The sequence below is a fragment of the Drosophila suzukii genome, chromosome 3 (assembly GCF_043229965.1).
Source record: "Drosophila suzukii chromosome 3, CBGP_Dsuzu_IsoJpt1.0, whole genome shotgun sequence".
Classification (NCBI taxonomy): domain Eukaryota; kingdom Metazoa; phylum Arthropoda; class Insecta; order Diptera; family Drosophilidae; genus Drosophila; species Drosophila suzukii.
Genome location: NC_092082.1, coordinates 76,061,023 through 76,081,485, shown reverse-complemented (window position 1 = coordinate 76,081,485; position 20,463 = coordinate 76,061,023). Strand labels below are relative to the sequence as shown.

The 20,463-nt window shown below is 43.3% G+C and overlaps 4 protein-coding genes across 6 annotated transcripts in view; 2 read left to right on the top strand and 2 right to left on the bottom strand.

Annotated features, from left to right (window-relative positions):
- The window catches only part of Gyc88E (Guanylyl cyclase at 88E), a 40,137-nt gene extending 36,483 nt beyond the window's left edge, over positions 1-3,654 (top strand). For both annotated transcript variants that reach the window (XM_065867102.2, XM_065867104.2), the window contains 10 exons: positions 42-165; positions 222-354; positions 576-802; positions 861-965; positions 1,031-1,177; positions 1,250-1,400; positions 1,455-2,535; positions 2,590-2,823; positions 2,885-3,169; positions 3,238-3,654. In XM_065867102.2, coding sequence (XP_065723174.2) covers positions 42-165; positions 222-354; positions 576-802; positions 861-965; positions 1,031-1,177; positions 1,250-1,400; positions 1,455-2,535; positions 2,590-2,823; positions 2,885-3,169; positions 3,238-3,406 — 2,656 coding nt within the window. In that variant the 3' untranslated portion in view covers positions 3,407-3,654. The remainder of the gene's footprint in view (positions 1-41; positions 166-221; positions 355-575; positions 803-860; positions 966-1,030; positions 1,178-1,249; positions 1,401-1,454; positions 2,536-2,589; positions 2,824-2,884; positions 3,170-3,237) is intronic.
- Positions 3,655-4,078: 424 nt separating this feature from the next.
- Positions 4,079-9,432, bottom strand: Kpc1 (Kip1 ubiquitination-promoting complex subunit 1). Its single transcript, XM_065867100.2, has 11 exons — positions 9,149-9,432; positions 8,842-9,088; positions 8,553-8,698; positions 7,755-8,495; positions 7,421-7,703; positions 7,046-7,361; positions 6,560-6,969; positions 6,381-6,494; positions 5,671-6,321; positions 5,003-5,609; positions 4,079-4,938 (listed from the first exon to the last, which is right to left on the bottom strand). Exons 1-11 carry the CDS (start codon positions 9,310-9,312, stop codon positions 4,619-4,621), a joined length of 3,999 nt encoding a protein of 1,332 aa, XP_065723172.2. The 5' UTR covers positions 9,313-9,432; the 3' UTR covers positions 4,079-4,618.
- Positions 9,433-9,979: 547 nt separating this feature from the next.
- LOC108004916 (putative divalent cation/proton antiporter TMEM165) lies at positions 9,980-16,413 on the top strand. Of its 2 annotated transcripts, XM_017068004.4 has the most exons (7): positions 9,980-9,998; positions 12,347-12,639; positions 12,698-12,988; positions 13,050-13,190; positions 14,130-14,696; positions 15,486-15,665; positions 15,730-16,413. In XM_017068004.4, exons 2-7 carry the CDS (start codon positions 12,463-12,465, stop codon positions 15,907-15,909), a joined length of 1,536 nt encoding a protein of 511 aa, XP_016923493.4. In that variant the 5' UTR covers positions 9,980-9,998; positions 12,347-12,462; the 3' UTR covers positions 15,910-16,413. The 2 variants fall into 2 exon arrangements, with proteins under 2 accessions (XP_016923493.4, XP_065723193.2); XM_065867121.2 differs by lacking the exon at positions 14,130-14,696 and having other exon boundaries at positions 9,983-9,998.
- A 50-nt stretch (positions 16,414-16,463) lies between these two features.
- Positions 16,464-20,115, bottom strand: Spn88Ea (Serpin 88Ea). Its single transcript, XM_065867123.2, has 3 exons — positions 19,963-20,115; positions 16,943-17,943; positions 16,464-16,877 (listed from the first exon to the last, which is right to left on the bottom strand). The coding sequence occupies exons 2-3, from the start codon at positions 17,930-17,932 to the stop codon at positions 16,581-16,583; spliced, it is 1,287 nt and encodes a 428-aa protein (XP_065723195.2). The 5' UTR covers positions 17,933-17,943; positions 19,963-20,115; the 3' UTR covers positions 16,464-16,580.
- Between the last annotated feature and the right edge of the window lie 348 nt (positions 20,116-20,463).

Here is a 20,463-nt window from a genome sequence, read left to right as displayed (position 1 = left end):
AAAATATTTCATTTATTTCAAATCAATTTTAAAAAATCTAGTGCTGACATGGTAGTGCGCAGTATCGGAAACTCTTTAATGGTGATTTTACCCGAACTGTTGGGCAAAAAGATCACGGCCTGGTTCGACTTGGTTCGTCCACTAATTGCATTCAAATTCCAGACTGTAAGATTAAACCTTTAATTGCTACGACATTTCTTAACCTTTATAAATTATATTAGATACTCAATCGTACTAATAACATTTTTGAGCTGGTCACTGTGGACCCCGTAACGGAGAGATTTGATGTTCAAAATGAGGATTTACTCACACATGAAGATGGCAGTGAACCGGAGAAGTCTTTAAGACTAAAAGGTAGTTTTGAAAACGATAGCGTACATTAAATATAAAATTACTATCTAATTTAATTGAAAATACCTTATAATTTGATTTCTTATAAACAAAATATCATTCTCTACGCTGTCGTTCCTTAAGGTATTACATTTGGTCAAGTAAATTTATTGTTTACTCGGAAGGTCATTTTTATAAACGTCCCAATACTAATAAGTACCCTTACAAACCCTTGTTTTCTGCAGGTCAAATGGTTTATATGGAAAACTGGCGCATGATCATGTTTCTGGGTACTCCCGTAATGCCCGATCTGACCTCCCTGATAACCACTGGCCTATATATTAACGATCTGTCCATGCACGACTTTAGCAGAGATCTCATGCTGGCGGGTACTCAACAATCAGTGGAACTGAAATTGGCCCTAGATCAAGAACAGCAAAAGTCCAAGAAACTGGAAGAGTCTATGAGATTGGTAAGAATAATAAGAAATATCTGTAAAATGTGATAATAATGATTTTCATAACTTTTAGTTGGATGAGGAGATGAGAAGAACAGATGAGCTTCTTTATCAGATGATACCCAAACAGGTTGCTGATCGACTCAGAAGGGGTGAAAACCCCATTGATACTTGTGAGGTAATAGGACATCACATTAAATATGAACCAAAAATATAATATATCATTAATTTCTTTTCCTGCAGATGTTTGATAGTGTCTCCATCCTGTTCTCGGACATAGTCACCTTCACGGAGATCTGCAGCAGAATTACTCCAATGGAGGTGGTGTCCATGCTAAATGCCATGTACTCTATCTTCGACAAGCTGACAGAAAGGAACTCTGTATACAAGGTGGGATATGTTATTATATAACATATTTTAGAAGATTCTTAAAAGATGATTCTTATAAATGAATGGTGCTAGGTGGAAACCATTGGAGACGCTTACATGGTGGTGGCGGGGGCCCCAGATAAGGATGCCAATCACGCCGAGCGAGTCTGTGATATGGCCCTGGATATGGTGGATGCGATAACCGATCTCAAGGATCCCTCCACGGGCCAGCATTTGAGGATACGTAAGTTTATAGCTATTTAAGGTGGTTCCTTACTATACCTAGGATCCCCTCCAGGTGTTGGAGTCCACTCGGGCGCCGTAGTGGCCGGCATCGTCGGTCTTAAGATGCCCCGCTATTGCCTCTTTGGGGATACAGTAAACACCGCCTCACGAATGGAGTCTACTAGCATCGCCATGAAGGTGCACATCTCGGAATCCACGAAGATTCTCATCGGTCCCAACTACAAGATCCTCGAGCGGGGCGAGATCGATGTGAAGGGCAAGGGCACCATGGGCACCTATTGGCTGGAGGAGCGCGAGAACAGGTTGCCTTTGCAGGTCACGGCGGCTCTGCAGGCTTATCCGATCTCTCCGGTTCCGGCAACGCCCGCTCCCAAGGCCATAATGCCACCGGGATCCAAACCGGTGACTCCATTGGCCACCGTTTCCGTTTCACTGGGGGTTTCCAGTCCTGCCGCAACTGTTCCTTCAGTGGATGTGATAGCTCCTTCGTCCAGCATATCCGGTTTGGCGATTACAGCCACTGCAGCAGCTCACATGTCACTTCATCACCAGGCGGTGGTGGCAGAGGGATTAACTGGAGTCCCAGGTGCAGGGGGATCGACGGCAGATGTGGGACCTTCTGTTTCAGGAGGAGCAGCAGGAGCAGCCGCCGGAGCAGGAGCACCTCCAGATGATCGCAACAGTCGCATCTACTCACCCGTTACCTTCAAGGACGTGGCTCGCCGCAGCGTGGCCAACTCTCCAGTAAGGGGCAATGCAGGTTATTCCAATTCAGATCAGGAGAAACGTCGCGAATCCCGTTCCAATTCCACTGGTCACGTCTTTATGCGTACTCCATCCGATATATTTGGCTCTCTCATCCTGGACACCGAGGAGTTTCTCGAGGATCTGCAAATCTCACGAAACTCTCTATCAAACAACAACAACAACCCGCCCGCTGGTGGCTTCAGTCCATCTCCACCATTCCGGATCGGCAGTGCACCACCAAAACCGAGACCCAGCAATCCGGATAAGTTTACGCCGGAGGAACTGGCCGCCATGGATCAGCTGACGCCTCCGTCAACAGCTCCGGCCAGGGAAACGGCCTCCTGCAGCAGTGCATCTTTGGATCGGGAAAAGGCCACAAAGCTGAAGTAAGTTAAGAGGGGATGTGTTCAGGAATAGTCAGCATTCTCCGCTCTCATTAGGAAAATCACTTTCTCCAACAGCAGCAGCCTGGATGCAACTACTCCAACTGCCGTTGCTGCCAAGGTGTGTCCCATGCGTTCCAAGTCGCCACCAATGATGAACCAACCAGCGGTCCAGGTGGTGCAGGCAAGTACCAGCAAGAGTGACCCACAACGACCGGGCTCCAAGGATTCGGTTTCATCCATTTCCCTGCACTCACCTCCTCCACATCGATCCAACTCGGCGCCAGCTAGGTGAGCACCACCTATCTCTTTAAATCTGTCTTACTTTTCAAATCATATCTTACTTTTCCAGGCCCCATTCAATGTCCAAGGCGGCGCGAAAGGCCTTCCTGGCCGCCAAGCAGACCAAGGCCATGGAAAAGCTGGACAAGATGATCGAGGAGGTCCACGAAGTGGAGTCCCAGTCGGCCACAAAGGCGGCCAATATGAGGCTGGCCCTCTTTGGTCATGATGGAGGTGGTGGTGGCGACATGGCCGCCGGTGGGTGTCCACTTTTTCTGCCACCGCCGCCACAGCAGCAACAGCGCCTGATGCCCATGCCCAGCTCCATCTCGGACTCCGGCCTATGCAGTCATGGGTGAGAATACATAATTTTACTAAATCAATTTTTCCATCATTATTTATACCATTCAATCGCAACTGCAGCCATAGCCATGTCCCCAGCTGCCATCACCTGGAGCCGAAGATGAGCAACAGCCAGAGTTTCCAGCACTCTCCACGAGGCGGGATAACCCATCAGTGCTGCAGTGGCTTTGGACACGGCAACGGACGTCACTCGCACCGGATGCACTCAAATGCCTGCCGGATTCTGTAGAGGATCCACCAGGCAGCACCGTCACATCATCCATATCATATAAACCGACTCTGATTCTGCTCAATGTTCCCGCGTGCTTTTCGGTGTAGCTACGATAACTAGTCAGCAATTATTAGGACTTAGTTAGTTGTTGAATCTCATAGGGTATAGAATAGAATAGATCAAGAATGTACCTATATGTTACATATACCCAGACTATAGCTAGTCAAGCAGGGCTTTAAAATTTGGCAAGTCAGTGTCTAAATATGCTAAGAATCTGTATAAACTGTTGGCACTCTATATACTATATACTTGTGTGCTTTAATCAAAAGATTTCAAATTTCTTGACCTCTAAATATGACAATACCAACAGGAAATCCAACTACAAAAGGAAAGACATTTTCCGTACATTTTCATGAAACCACCTGAGGCAGAGTTTGCTCACAAAATAAACTATACCTATATGTATATGTATTATAAAATCTCTATATATTTGTAGTAGTTAAATGGTTAAGTAGATTTTATGTGAACACGAGTACTAAATAAATATTTCCAAAAGAAATCAGAGTTACATATTTTCTAAATGTTTTAACTAGAGGTCCAACTAACTCTTTGATTGCGATCCGTTAACGCAAATAAACTAACTAATCAATAAAAGTGCTACTTCCTAGTTAAATTGAAATTCTGAACAGCTAAGTTTAAAATACATTTATTTTTGCTTTTCAGATAATGGTACATCCATTAAAATTAAGAGATCTTAGGTTGACATTTTCAAAACTATAAATCACAAAGATTTATACCTTTCTTGATTTATTTTGAAAATAAATGCATTCACTTTGTTTCTTCTTTTAACTAAGTGCAGATAGGACTGTGAGAAATGAGACATAAACATAGATATAAAATAATTGCAAAGTAAACTGGCAAAATGGTGTAAACACAATGAACTTAGATTAAAATATTGTGCTACTTATTATATTTTCGAATTTTAATCTGTCTAATAATTTTAATTTTTGGTTATATTCAACTCGTTACATTGCACTTTTGGCATATCACATCTGAACTTATAATGGCAAGCATACAACTGAAACAAAAATTTTACGAAATGATACAAGTTAATGTACCCAAATATATGTATATATACACTTAAAGCGTGGGAGTTTGTCTTTCGGATTGACTAGGCTTGATTGGGCTTTCGAAGGAATATATCCTTCTTCGCTTTCGGTGGGTTTTCCATTAGGCTCTCTCGACCATTGGCGTCTGAACGACATCCTCGTTGGAATATATGACCGTACCATCCAGCGTCTCAATGGTTTGGATAGTGGTCTTGCAGTAGAAGCACACCTTGGAGTTCATCATGTGCTGCATGATGCAGTCGCTGCACGACTGGTGCTTGCAGGGCGTGAACACGGCAGTGATGGGCTTGGCGCAGCAGATCGGACACAGTGAGTCCTCCGATGGCAGTGTGATGTCCGAAAGCAATGTCTGCTTTACGCGCAAACTCTCGATTAGGCTGCGAACGTTGTCGATCTCCTCAGTGGACACGTGAGAGGGAACTGCAAAATGAATAAAAGCGTTGATTCCCCAACAAGTACTCTACGATCTATACAATATACTCACAATCATTAAGAGCAAACTTCAGGATTGGCGGATCGGCCCGAATACGTTTGGAGTTGTTAGGCAAAGGAACACGCACATCATTGGTCAACGGATCAATGTGTGGTCTAGAAGAGGGATCGAAGTTACCCCGGGGTATATTCTTCTGCTCCAGCAGCGGTGTTCGTATTTCTCCCAATGCGAACTCCAGCGTCGCAAACTGGAAGCTCGGATCGGTGAGAAAAGCTCGCGACACCCGCGTCACAATCTGTGGCCTCATGTCGCTCTCCATCTCCTCCTGCATCAGAGCTAGCAAAATTCCCAGGGCAGCGGTCACAATTGGATAGTGGGTAACTGCATTTAAGTCAGCCGAGCACATGTCCACCACGAACTGGAAGCATCCCGGCGGCACTGTCACCCGGGAGAGAACCTGGCTGATTAGCTGACAGATGCGATTCAGCAGGAGATCGCTGTTCGGACGAGATTCATCCGTAACGACCTCAGGGGCTGCTGTGATGACCATTTCGAGGCACCGCATCAGCGAGACCGTCAGTTCAAAGCACATGGAGCAAATCTTCAGCTGCTTGGGCTCAAACAGGGTGTTTTCCTGCCTCTGAGCAGTGTTTTGGATCTGAAAATAAAAAGGAGAAATTTTAGTTTATTTCGATAGCTAAATAAACGAAATGACTGACCTCTTGCAGTAGCAAAATAAATTCCGAGAAGGCCCAGTTTAATTGACTTAACACTGAGTTCAGAAATGCGGTGGCAAAGGGCTCATCCTCCAACAACTTGGCGCCAATCAGTCGTTGAAAATGCTTTGAGGGATTGGCTGGGGCGACGTTGTGCAGCAATCCTGTGTGCGTCTCGTTCCTAGAGCGACTGCGACAGAGGCCCTGATGAAGAGGTAGCGAACCACCCTGCCACACAGATGGCTGGCGGGAATCCTTGTAGGCATATCCCTCGCCCATCCAAAAGCGCAAAAGCAGCCAGTTACTCTGGCCCCAAGCTCTGTTCTCATAGGGACGCAGAAGTGCTCGGACCAGGCTGGCCTGCGCTCTCTTCGAAGTCCTCTCCAGAGCTCGCACTCCAGACTTGTGGCAGGTGAGTGTGCCTAGGGCCTGCAGCAGTGAGTCTTTGCAGGAGGCGAGCACAATTCGCGGATCGGCCGAGTGAATGCCAAGAAACTCCGCTGCCGCGTTGACACCACATTCCGCATCTGAGGCCTCGAACTGGGCTTTCAAATCATGGTGGCTAAAGTCCATTACTGCATCCAATAGAATTGGCAATGTATTCACATACACCTCAGGTACAAAGGAGAACAAAGGACCCGTGTTTGAAGCACTCTGTATTGAGATACATAATATGAATAATGGTAAGGCATATTGTTAATAGATTTGCCTACCGTCAGAGTTCGCAGCATGCGCTCCAATAACCATATGAGCAGGGATCGCCTGGGACCATTGAGGGCCACTCCTCTTAGCCAGATTTGCTTTCTAGCTAAGGCTATCGAGCGTGTCTGCAAATAGAAAGAAACATTTAAAATTTTAAATAAAAAAATATATTGAAAAACCATTAACTCACTGCAAAAACATTCTGGCGCTGACTGAACTTGGATCGTAACTCGCTCATCACATGCTGGTGATTCTCGTTCATGCACACATTGGCATGCTGCTCCAAAGCCCCCAGCTTACGTTCAATGTCCTCACGGTAGAACTTCGTCTCCTTGAGCACTTCATTCAGAGCGGCTATCTCATCCCTCACCGTGGCTATCTTCACAATATACTTGTGACCCGCCGAGTAATAAAAGATGATGCAGAGATCAAGGAGCTCGCAGAGACTGGCCTCCATATCCGCATTTCCCGGAGAGGAATCTGTGGCGCCGCTGTGCCGGGGGTTAAGAAAGTGGGTGTAGGTGGTGTTGCTGGCGCCTTGAGTGTGTCCGACTACCGCCACATTGTTTATGTTCTCGCCAAGCAGGTAAAGAGTGGTATCTGTAATTGAAATTATAAATAAATATTTACAAATTCATTCCGGTCACTTAAACAACCTAAAATAGTATACACATACCAACTTCATTGACTCGCAAGTTTTGCCGATCATCATCATATATTTGTTGAGTTCGCGCCGCTCCTAATCTGCTATCGATGTCGCCCCGATGGACCTTCCTCAAATGGGACAGGACACCTCCCACGCGATCAAAGTGCATGTAGTCAAAGCTACCATCGATGAAATAATCGCTGTTTACTTCCACATTCTTGCTGGGTATTTCCTCCTTAAACATCGCCCGCGTCTGATCAATTAGGATGCTGACAAAGGCGAGGGCCACAGGAGCATCCAGGGGGTGCTGGATGCTCGACTGCATGAAGAAGAAAGCATGGAAGGGCTGAAAGAAGATTGATATGCTACAAATTCTCTACAAATTCATCAGTGGCAACACCTTACCCTCTGCTCCATGCTGAGATCGATTACATAGCGACGCATTTTGGACAAGAATATTGAGCGGCTTGAAGGACTCTCCCGCGTGCCATCCGTGTTGATCAACAATGTGGTGAGAAAGTCCTTTTGCGCCGCATACAGTGGCTCCGTAACCTTGCGCACCTTCTCCACAACATTCAGATATTTATCCTTGGGTCCATCGATTCCCTCTGTCCAGGCCATGGTGTCGGGCAGCAGCTCTTCCATGATGTAGAACTCCAGCGGATGGATATAGAGAAAAAAGGCGAGACTAAACGGCTGTTAGTTAAAATCATCAAACCATTGAACCCCTTAATCTTACCAATGCTTCTTGAACAGCTTTCCCTCCAGAAGATACTTTCTTGTCTGCTCGTGGAGACATAGGCAATGTAACATGCTCAGTGTCTGCCGATGCTTCTCATAGTCCAGTCCTTGGATCGTATGCGTAAAGGTACCCAGCAAGGCGTTGACTAACTTTCGCAGCACAAACTTTATCTCGTCGCCCTCCATGTAGTTCCAGAATAGCGACAGCAAGCCCTGCAGAACGCTGTGTCGGTTCTCCTTCTCCGCAGCCAGAGAGGTCAGGCACGAGATCCTGTTTAGAAGCACATCTTCGATGATGTAGGGATCAAATATCTCGTTGGTAAACTTTTCAATCAGCAAGGTGGCAAATATGCAGTAAACCGTCTTCTTGGTTGAAACGCGCGCCTCAGTTTCATTGGTCGAAGTCGAACCAGATTGAGCATTGTACTTAGAGAAGATGCCAGCCAGATTGATTAGGTAGTTCATAAGCAGGTTGGCTCGCCTTAGCTTAAGGATGGGCCTGGCCATGAGCGGTTGGAAGCCTAGAACTGGATACATGAACGGACGATTCCCGAAGTTAGCCTCGATGCCCTGCGTGTAGCCAAGGGAGATGGCTGCGAAGAAGGTGATGCCCGGACCCTTCTCCAGCTTATTGAACGCCACGCCCATGGACCGTCCATTTCGATAATACTCGATCACTTCCTTCTCCACATCGATGGTCACGCCAATAACGTCGCCGATCTGCCATTTGTCTCCGTACCTAAAAATGTAATCATTTGTATTGAATTTTTTTAAAGTTATTAATGAAAAAGCTTACTTCTTAGTGGATATATGCCAGATCTGCTGCTTGCTGCCATCGTAACCATAGCTGGACTTGGTATCCCCCACACCGCTGTTTTCGTTGAACTGACAAGAGTTTGAGGCCCACCCGATTTGCATGACGCCCTTGGTGTGCAGGTGAATCTGGAAAAGTTGACGGGTTGTTAGTACGCACGAGCAACCCACACTCCACAAAACGCGAGTCATTGACCGCTGGTCAACCACCGCCAAATCTACTACTCATTCCCCAATCTATATCCACTCCCACTCCCTCTCAAGGCGATTACCTCATACATCCAGCGACCGCCGTACACGCAACAATTCGCCCGGACCGTATTGAAGCTGCCCTGGGAGCGCAGGGCCAAGCGATCCGAGGACACGCGCACCGTGGTCGTGTAGTCCACATCGAATATGGTCAGATCCGGGCCGATGCGGCTCTCCGTCTCCATGTAGAGGCGCCGGATCTCCTCATTGCTGTCCGTCTGGATTTGCTGGAACTTGTCATCTAGCCACGTTCGCACAATGATCATTTGCCTGGGGAAAAGGACACGTTTTGTAGCAAGGGCAAGCCGCCTAGGTGAAGGACACTCCTACTTGGTCACGGACAAATCGGCGAGCTTTGCGGGCCTCGGATCCGGAACCGTCGAGCAGTTCGCCCCCTCCAAGTCATCGTCCAGGTCCGAGTACAGATTGTCGTGGTCCGCCTGCTCGAATATATCCTCGTTGAATACTTTCACGAATAATTTTGATATCGACATCTTGGCTCTGTCATTTCAATGCTAGCTTTTCCAGCCGGAGTCTGATTTTAAGTCTGAATCCGAACGGAGTCAGGCAAAAAAGGAACTCTTTGCTTTAGGGATGGCAAACTCAGGCACTCCTTGCGTGAGTGTTTAACGGTGGCAAGTATCGAGTCACGCGGCGAGCCGATGATTTGGAAATTCAAATTTTAAATTTTACTCAAAACAAGTTATTTATTTGACTGCTATGTTAAATATAACGGAGAACTACGTTTTGCTATAGCTATTAACAAAAGCTTCAAATAAGAAGAGGAAATCTATGGGTTGAGGATAAGGACATTACTTTAGGACGCGTTAGAAATGTAAATCTTCACTTCTTCGATGTAAATATTTTGACAGCCTTTTCATACAATAAATATAAATATAATATATATAATTATAATAATATTAACTTATAAGTTCTGTAACGTATAAGATCCTGTCCCAAGTAGTTACAAGAAATTAAATGAAAACTTTAGAATCCACCCTCAAAGTATCGCATACCCTTGCTCCTCTCTAGCACTTCCAACTTTCTCTTTCGCATGTCATCTATCCATCTCGCTCTAATGGCGCCAACAGCTGTTCAAATCCGTCCACGTTGTGCAGTACTACACCATTTCGATCGCTTTGCAACACCTGTACGAGCATTAAAAAAAATTCTCGCAAATGTAAGGACGTGTTTTTCGTGCTCCTCTAATTCTGCTAATTAAGTTAAAAGTTGGAGTTGATTCACCAAAAATGAGTCACCCAAAGGGCAACTCCGTTTTTTGCACTGAGTGTTAGTCGCGAACAAAACAGTTAGCTCTCAATTGATTGACAAATTGCTGTCGTCAGCGGCTAAGTGTTTCTGCCAGTGATGCTCACCTGTGAGACACAACTAGCTAGATTTGGCGGAAAAACGCCAAAAACAATTAAAGTGCCAAGTAAAACGCAATGGAAAACAAAGCTCTTAATGGGGGCTATTAAATAAATAAATTAGTAATCACACAGTTGACCTTGTGCCAATAAATTGCGTGGAAAGTTTCATAAATTAAATAAACTAAATAAGAACTGTAATTAAGTGGTCAGCGATGCGGCGTGAAACCGTTAGATCTAGTTGTTGTTGCGTGTCTCACAAAAATAGAAATTCGCGAAAAAAAAAATAGAAGGGAAACAGAAATCAATGCCAGGCATTCGAAAACAAGACCATTACAACATACGTATCTGGCCATAAATGAAAATTATTTCTGCTTATATATGTGCTACATATATAGCCCAAGCAATTGATTTATCTGCCCGTTCTCGACCCGTTTTTCGTTCTTATTTTATTTTTTTGCGGAGCAATCAACGCGATTTTCAATGTATTTGTGTGTGAGAGTTTGTAATTTGAATTCAATTAATGGAACTGGAATTATCATTGACAATCTTTCGGATTGGTTCAATTAACTTTGAGAATCCGCCCTCGCAAAAATTCCTAGTTTCCTTATCACTTCTCTCCATTTCAAGTAATGCCAGACGTAACTGCCCCGCTCTCCAAGAATCAGCATATGTTTACATAATGATAGCTTTCGCGGGCTTCTCGTTTTGCGTCTTGAATCTTATATTTATCGGGCGAATATCCACTTTTGTGACGTTAACAGAAATATAAAAAAAATACATATAAAAATAAGCAATCCCTTGGTAGAGAATTTCTGTTAAGCAAATGGGAAGCACAGAAAAGTCAACAAGAAAAAGATACACCGAGACTCTCCTATAAACATTGGTGATTCAAGTTAAATAAGTACATATCATGATGAAACCCCCTTTGTTTTGTTTCTCGACTAGGATATTTAAAGATCACAGGCTTCTTGATTAGTCAGTAAAGAATGCAGGGTAAAAAAGATAGCCATATCTGAAGATTTAAAGAAATCAGTATGTAGTTTTATTTTAATACAATAGGCGTTATTTCTGATATGAAAAAGATAGTAAAGTATATAATAAACCCATAATCCGCACAAAAGGAAAATCACACTCGAGATACTGAATTTTCGCACCATCAAAGTAAAACACCACCTATCCACAACCATATAAAAAATATAAACATTTCTACATATAAACAAAATAGGAACATGCCCATACGCATGTTTATCAGATATAGTAGCCAATTGCTATTCAACTTTTTCTGGTTCTTTGGTCACGTACATGTATCTGTCTATAAATATACTCTATCTGTAAGAGTCCTCTAATAAAATAGTAGTGTACTTTTTGATTATCACTTATGGTTAGACTTTGACACTTTTATTAGAGTAACAATAAATGAAGATTAGAATAGGTATTTAATTAGCATGCCATTTCAAATATTTTGATTGTTCTTAAAAAGAAAAAGGTAACTCAGCCTAATTCATTTTATTTATAATGAACATACATAAATACCTTTTATAAATATTAACTAATCTTAGATCCAACCTCTTGAGTTTGCATATCATTTCTGAGAGTCGTCAGCTTGTGGGTTAATTTCAAAGATAGCGAACTGCGATCTAAGCTAAATTAAACACAAATATTTGGCGCCCACACAGGACTCCAGACATTTCAGATAAACTTTCTAAAAATATACAAAGCAAGAGCATTTGGTATTTATTATAAGTTCCCAAATATTTCTCGAACCATTATCTAATCGATAGTTGAGTTCTTTGGCTCTGACGTATTGAATGGTCGTGCGATGTAGGGGAATATGTTTCGGTCACTGGGTTGTACGGGTAGCAAATTCAGCCAAACCCAGAGAGCAGCGACTTTGATTGACCATATCAGAAGACACTTGACGCAGTGTCCGCTTATCTGGTCTCCGACCTTCTCCCGCCAACTCCCCCAAGTCCACCGAAATCGAGCTCAGTTTTGACTTGGCCAAACACAGACACGGGTGATTTTCTGTTTGCCTTGTGCAAATAATTCCGTGGAGAACACTTGTTGCCCGATTAGCCATAAACATTGTGGCCTTACCCCAGTATATTTTACCCCATGTGAGCGAGATTCTTACCGAGTCCACTTCATTTCTTTGCAGCCAGTCGAGGGCAACGGACACGTAAACGTTTAAAGTTCAGCGGACAGCCCCCGAACACGAAGATTTGCATGCAGCAGGAATAGAGGAGCGAGAGTTCCCATCCACAGACAGCGAAGATGTCACAAAACCAATCCTACTTCTGGCAAACGACCAGACACAATGTATACCTGAAGCGCTCGGCCAAATGGCACATGGCGCTGGCCTTGATGGTGGTGCTCACATTTGGCACAATTTGTGCGGCGGAAGCCCAACCGGATAGCGCGGACAATGCGGTCCTTGAATCTGGACTACAGGTCATCTATCTATTATCATGTTTTCGAAAAATATTAACTATCTTTTGCTCATCCGCAGAACATGGAGGTGCAAGCAGATTTGATCAAGCCCACGGACCTGAGCTCTTTAGCGGAGAAACCAAAGGATGCTGCGGATCGGCCAAAGGGAAAGGGAAACTTTATCGATGCGTTTACCGCATCGATCTCTGTTATCTTATTAACAGAGCTAGGGGATAAGACTTTCTTCATTGCTGCCATTATGGCCATGCGCCACCCGCGTTTGATTGTCTTTGGCGGTGCCATTGCCGCCTTGGCCCTAATGACGGTTCTCTCATGCGCATTTGGCATGGCAGCGAACTTTATTCCTAAGGTGGTTACAGCATACTCCTAACATAAAATAGTTCCCAAACTAATGGTCTTTTTATCCACAGACTTTTACGTATTATATCTCAACTGCATTATTTTTAATATTTGGTTTGAAAATGCTGTACGACGGCTACAAAATGAAGCCGACCGACGCTCAGGAGGAACTGGAAGAGGTTCAAACTGATCTGCGCAAGCGCGAGGATGAGGTGAGTGGTCCTTGATGGATCAGCCCCCTGTAAATAGTAGTGGTGCTGTATGTTGCAGTAGTTTCTGTAGATCTTAACTTTATTTCAAGTAGTAACGCTTTTTGCAGTAATTGGTTCCTGTTTTATTATAGTAATTAGTTATTTTTACTGCTTTTGTTAATAGCTGCGCTTATTTTGTTATTTTACTATTATTATGACCATATCGACTGGCAAATTGTACAAAAAAAAATAATTGATACCTTGCCAAAGCGATCACTTCATATGCCCCGCTTTGGTTCTCCAATCTTACTTGAACTAAACACCATAATTTTGTTTGACACGAGAGCCGCGAACAATAACAAGCGCAAAAAAATACTAACCAAACACGAACCCAAAGCTTTTCATAATTGTAATTTTACCTTGATTGCATGCTAATTAAGAATTTTTATTAGCCGCTAACAAAACTCTACGGTTACGTTTAATAACCCCGAACAATCCAAACCGATCAGCAAATTGACGTGCGGAACAGCGTCAGTGAAACACCGGGGTTCCCTCACAATCTCATTTTTAGCTTCCGAATTTCTTTTTTTGATTTATTTGTAATCGAACATTCAAAATTCACATACATATACCTCACATCTATGCCTATGTGACTAATTGCACGATTTGCGCGTATCAAATACAAGCGAGTTTCAAAAGTTTTAATAATCAAAGCAAATTCGTACTAAACCAGAATATCGTTTGAAATGGAAAAGCTTTTTGCCAAAACGAAATCTCCACCAGAATATTAATCAAAATCAAAATTACTGCCAATCGATTGTCTAGCTAATGCAAATTTCTAATTGTTTTTCCTTTATGCAAAACGAAATTTAAAAAATTTGATATAACGTTGCCCCTAAAAATGTTACCGAATCGTGACATATGAAATGTAAAATGATCTGTTGGCCGAACTGAACGCAGTTACTGCGCAAGGCCAGTCGAAAGTACGAGGACGCAGAGTCCAAGCGGAAGAATAGCAACTCGGACAAGGAGGATGCCAGCGAGCAGGCTCTCATTCATGGCCGCAACTCCGTTTCCGCCGGAAATAGCACCGTCGGCGACTCCGACATGCAGCATCGCCAGCGAAAGCAGCGCAACCACCTCAACAATAACAACAACGGCACCACCCATTCTAATAGTAAGCAAAATAGCTGTGATAAAACTGGCAACGATGACGAGGACCGGGATCAGCACGAATCGGAGGTTTTCCTCAAGGAGGGCGGCCGCATCGTGGAGCAGCTCAAGATGAAGACCTACCAGAGCAGCCCGGCCCACTCGGCGGCCTCATCGAACCAGACCGAACAAACCACATCCATTGCCGCCTCCACCGCCACCGTCGATGTCCAGCTGGCTGGTCATCCCACCGATCCGTCCGTGGGCGGTGCTTCGGAGCCCCGTGCTCCGCTGGCCGGGCACGATAGCATGCATAGTCTCAACGGCAGCCTCAACGGGGACTCCGGACCGGCCAATGGCGCTCTCAAATCACGGGTTAGGCTAGAAACCGTATTCCCGACAGGCCCGTTTCCGTATCCCATCTGATTATGTTTCTGGGAACTTTAATTGATTATGTTTCTGATTTATAGGCGCACACTATTTAAATGAGTTCGGCTTTTTAAAACTAACTAGAATTTATAAATTGTTTTAAAACTAAAGATGTTTAAAGAACAAACTGAAACCAGATATGAAGATTTTTCTCCAGTCTCCTAAAATTATCTAAAATGTTTAGCTTAAAAGTGTAGCTTTTAAAAAACTAATTTTAATCAATTTTAATTCCTTAAAATGTAATCAGAATGGGTTCGGTAATCAAATAACTGACCACTTCTAACGTTTGTTGTTTTTAATCATAATCGTTTCACGTGCTTCTTGCCCCAAAAACAAAACTCGCACCAAAAAAAACACTCATTACACAGTGACACTTGACATAAAAAAAAAAACACATCCATCGGTTATTTTTTAAAGTTAACTTTAAGTCATCTGGCATTCGGTTTTGTGACCACTGTCTTTGATTTTCCATTGGTTTCGTTCCACTCCCATTCGACTCGCACACATTTCACCAATTTTTCTCTCTGCATGTTGTTTTGAAGTGATCGTTTTTCGCTTTAGTTTCTCTTTTTTGGTTTATAAAGAAGAAAGAGTGGTTAACCACTCTTTTCTGATCAAAAGTATTTACATGTATTTTTAGTTTGCTGTTTTTTCCTTTGTTTGCGCACATTTTCATCGAATTTATCTAGTTTTTCTGTCTCCAAACTAATCCTTATGAACTGCTTTCTCTTACAGCTGGACCGTGATGTGAATGCGGCGCTGGTAAATGACGCTGAGAGCGGTCGTCGTCGTCCACAGAAACGCGGTGCTACCTACTTCACCATGAGGATCCTGGCCCAGGCCTTCACTATGACCTTCCTGGCCGAATGGGGCGATCGCTCCCAACTGACCACCATAATTCTCGCCGCTAGCAAGGTAATTTAATGTTAATAGAAGCATTGTAATCTTAGTTAACTTATCATACCATTTCTCATTTCAGGACGTTTATGGCGTAATCGCTGGCGGTATTATTGGCCACTGCATCTGCACTGGCCTGGCTGTGATTGGTGGTCGTCTCGTGGCTTCCAAAATCTCTGTGCGCACTGTCACCATTGTAGGTGGCATTGTCTTCATCGGATTCGCCATTTACGCTGTCGCCATTCCTCCGGATGACATATAGGCGAAGCCATCGAACTCCACACGAGATCGCCCGTTGACGACCCCACATTATATGAAGATTTAGTTTAAGATATCCCACATTTTCCTTTGAGGAGCAACAGACAGGGCTAGGATTGTATTGATTCATTTAAAGATGAAATGCATTAATGTATTTAACGTAGCTTGCTTGCCAAACAACAGAACGAAACTAAGGAAAAAACAAAAGTGCCTTCAGTGCTTTCTGCCTCGGCCATGACATACAAATTTAGTTCACCCAATGAATTCTTGTGCTTTCCATTTGTTTAGTATTGATTTGATTTGAATGTTCAGTTTCGGTTTCGTGTTAAGTATTAAAGATTGTACATACGCTCCTCCGAGTTGATCCCTTCTGTCCATATGTCACATCCTTATTTGCATATTTCTGTACGTAGCAGTGTTTACTTAATGGAAACAACCAAAATGAAACTTTGTACATTTGATTATGATTATTTTGTATGAAAAACTTAGTAAATTGAGCAAAACTTAAGATTTTCAAGTATGTTTTTAATGGAGCTCTCTTGGTAAACAAAATCCCCATTTTTCTTGTTATAGGCATAATTTATTATCGTTAAAGTATGTTAAAAAGTTTACAGTTTCATTAACAGTCGAAAAATAATTTGGTTAGGTTAATTGCAAGGATGCACAACCAATCTTTTACTGCTTTACTGTTTTGGGATCGCGATAGATGCCCGTGAAGAGGATTGATCTGGAGGTGCGATCATAGATGACGAACAGGAACGGATGATTGCACTCGAACTTGGCGGGTTCCACGGGCCTGGCCGAGCGGTATGTGAAGAGGACTGTGGCCGCCGCTGCTGTGCTGCCCTCCTCGTCCACCTTGATCTTGGCCACGTGCTTGGCGTCACCGATGGAGATCGTCTCGGAGGTCAGATCGTCAAAGGTGGCGGCGGACTCGTCAAACATTTTGCTGAGTCCCATTTTGGCAAGGATCTAATGAACAGATCAGAGTCGGTAAGACTTAAATTAAACTAAGGAATCGTGAAATGTATACTTACGGGCTTCAATTCCAGGCGCTGCTCGAACTCGAACTTGGGCAGCGACACTTCAATTTCGCGGGGCATGGCCTGCTTGAGCGACTCATCCAGGCTGTCGGCATTCAGCCGGGAAAGCACATCTTCCAGAGAATTGCTGTTGAATGGTGGCAGGATAAGCACCATGGAGATGTCCGAGTTCTCATCCGGCAAGCTGTCCTCCTTCTCCTGCGACTCGAAGACAGTGCGGTAGGGAAGCTGCAGGACGTGGGCGCGGAGCTGCTCGTCGACGTTCAGAAGGAACGTGCCCTTCTGCTGCATCATGGACACCAGCGAGAAGTTTGAGGGGGAGGTGTAGAAGGGCATTGGAGCTGTCTTGTCCGTCTTGAACTGGCTGAGCCACTGACCCTTTAGGTAGGCGGCGTTGGCCAGGACCAACCGAGTGCGCGGAGTGATCTCATCGGCACTGAGCATGTTGCGTATTTGGTCATGGGTTTCCTTGGCAATCCAGTCGTTGATTTCCTTGCGCGACTCCTCGGGCTGGTTCTTGAAGTTCAGCTGCCTGATTTCCTCGGCCAGGCGCGTCTGTGCACAGTTGGTCAGATGGAGATCATCGGCGAAGAAAATGCGGTCCGCAGAAGAGAACTCCAGGGGCATATTGCTCTGTCGCTCCTTGCGGTTCTTCTTCTCCAGGACATAGGCGCTGCGCACCACCTCCTTTGAGTCAGCCCAATCCAGATGCAGAACCTTGGCCAGCTCCTTCTCCGTCTCTCCGGTGGATCCGAAATAGGCAAGGAGCAGCGCGTGGTAGGTGCTGTACGGCGAGAAGAAGACGTTCTCGTTGGGAGTGCTCTGCCGAATCACATCCAGCATGGACACAGCGAAGTTCTGTTCGCCTTTGTAGAGATTTAGCCGCTGATCCAGAAGGTTGGCGTCGGGCGCAACATCACAGAGACCTGCCAAGGCGATGGCCGGCAGGACCACCCCCATCACAGATAGACTAAGGATATGCATTTTGTAGAAACCTTGAAGAAAGTACAAACAATTTATTAATTATTGAAAACCAAAATGATCACTATAAAGGTTGCTGAAAGGTATTAGACCCCTCAATTTGGTGACCTTGTACTGCCGGCTTTTGAAATGTTTGCTTTGCGAGTGGTTCGTGACTGGAATCGAATCCTCTGCTTATTTTTAATTTTTTTTGTGAATCCCAATAAATTTATTAGACAAGAAAGAGCTACAAACGTGCACTTGAGCAAGACAAATTATTGAAGCTCCCATCCATCAGCGTCATGACAATAAAATGTCAGAAAATGCTTTCAGAAACAGCAGAGTGATTTCTGTAAAAAAAACCCTCACTAATTATGGAAGTAGTAAAATTAGAATTGCGAATTTTAGATAATTAGGCAGTTACTATTCATTTTGTTTACCGAAACGAATTATATAAGTTGTCTGGTTTTAAAAAAGGCAGTAGAGCTAAATGAAACAATTAGGAGTTGGCGAAGTTAATCTTAGAAATTGAAGTTGATTAATCTGATTTGATTTTTTTTAACTATAGTAACCACAACGATTGAAATTTTGATTCAAAAGACCTTCTTGCTATCCATTCATAGATCTTAAGCAAACAATAAATTGACTTTTGCACGCGGGTTCGTTGAGTGTCGCTTCAGGCTGATTCACAAAAAGCTTTTCCAGTCCATCAAGTCGTTAGTTATCTTTAAACGACAATTGCAACATCTCTGCAGCCACGGCACATAAAAGTGAAAGTTTCCGCCGCTCTGCACTCAAAATTCGCAATCCGAACATAATGAACCCATATGCATCCATCGGAGCATGAAAGAGCGTCCACAGATCGGGAGCTTTATTTCGATCAGGCCATAGCTCCAGTTTTTCACCAGCTGAGCGATGACGAAGTCCATAGTTGCGTGACTGACTGCAGCCGCAGGCATTGAAAAGCGCTTTGTGTGAAAATAAAAAACCCAAAATTAACATTTCCAATAACCGGTTGCGGATCCCACCGGCAGACAGCACCTAAGTATACCTATAGTATATGATTCATAAACGGTACACATTGTTGGCGTTTCGTATTTCAATGCGTATGCTCATTGTTGACCCTGTATTGGCGATTTTGTAATTGCCCTCTGTTGGTGTTACTTGTATTTTTATACCCCACAGACGTAACGCTTGTTTCTGCGCATGCGCGGCGTTTTTTGGGAGAATCCGAAAATATTGAACAACCAGTTTTTACTGATAGGAAGCGGACATGTCAGCCTAATTTGAGCTGCATTGAACTTGGATTAATGGGCTTGCCAAAAAATTATTTTTAAATTGAGCAATTGGTTTGCAGTTTTTTGAAAACGGTAGATCTGAAGTAATAAAGTACTTAAAGTTTTTTTAAGTCTACGCTACCCCTCAAAAAATATTCGATGATTTCTTATAAAAGGTGTCGGAACAAGTACATTTCTTTTCATGAAGTATACCTCTCTTTTGACAGAATAAATGTTATTTCTTATATAAATTCCTCTTCAAAAACCTTTTTTTTAGAATTCATCAGGCCCAATAAAAACTTATTTTTACAATAAGTTCAAAAAGTACCTATTTAGTAAATACACAATGTGTTTATGTATAAATTTTACTGGGAAATACGTTTATATGATAAGACGGTTTTGTCTTCATTATTCATAAATAAATCATCTTTTCCAAATTAAATACTTCATTTCTATAAGACAAGGCTGGGGGACCTTATGACTTCTCGCTCAAAAGATTATTTTAATCAAGCTTCAAGGAAACATTATAAATATTAGTCATTGTTATTGCAAAAAGTCCGCAAATAAAAATAGAGTAAATCACTGCCTCATTTAAATTGCGTGCGTCAAATATACAAATTCATATGTACACACATATGTATATATGTGCAATCGTTTACATGCTGATTAGTGTTACAGAAATAGGCGAAATATCAACCCGATTCGTTAAATGTTCGTCACGAAGCTCCGGGGAGTTGAACAAATTGGGACAAACACTTGACAAGCACTGGGAAATACCTTTGAGTGTGGGCTTCGAGTAGCACCGAAATCGCACTATAACTATAACTTGGCCGACTGCAGGTCTGTTCGCCTGCGGATAAAACTATGAACTGAGTAGATGCCGAATAGCAACAGGGGACTTATTAACTCCAAGCGCAGCTTTGATATCGATAGGCGGTAATCGGTAGCCAACAGGTGATATTAACTCCTGAACGGTCACCCCGTGAAGTGGGTTGCTTCCACAGGTATTTTCTTTGTTTCCGAAAGTAGTGACTTCAAGGTGTCTCCGCAAATGAATCCGAATCGCTTTTAAAACTCTACAGACTCCATCGAGTTTTTGTCCGGAAACTTTTGTCATAAGTGTTTAATTATTTTTTAAAAGTCTTTTATAACAGTTGATATTCGACAATACAAATTTTAAAAAACTGATATTTTGAACTATTGACTTTGAATATAATAGTTTAACAATAAAAGATTGTAACATAAAAAAATCTGCCTTCGTTTTTGGACACATTGAAT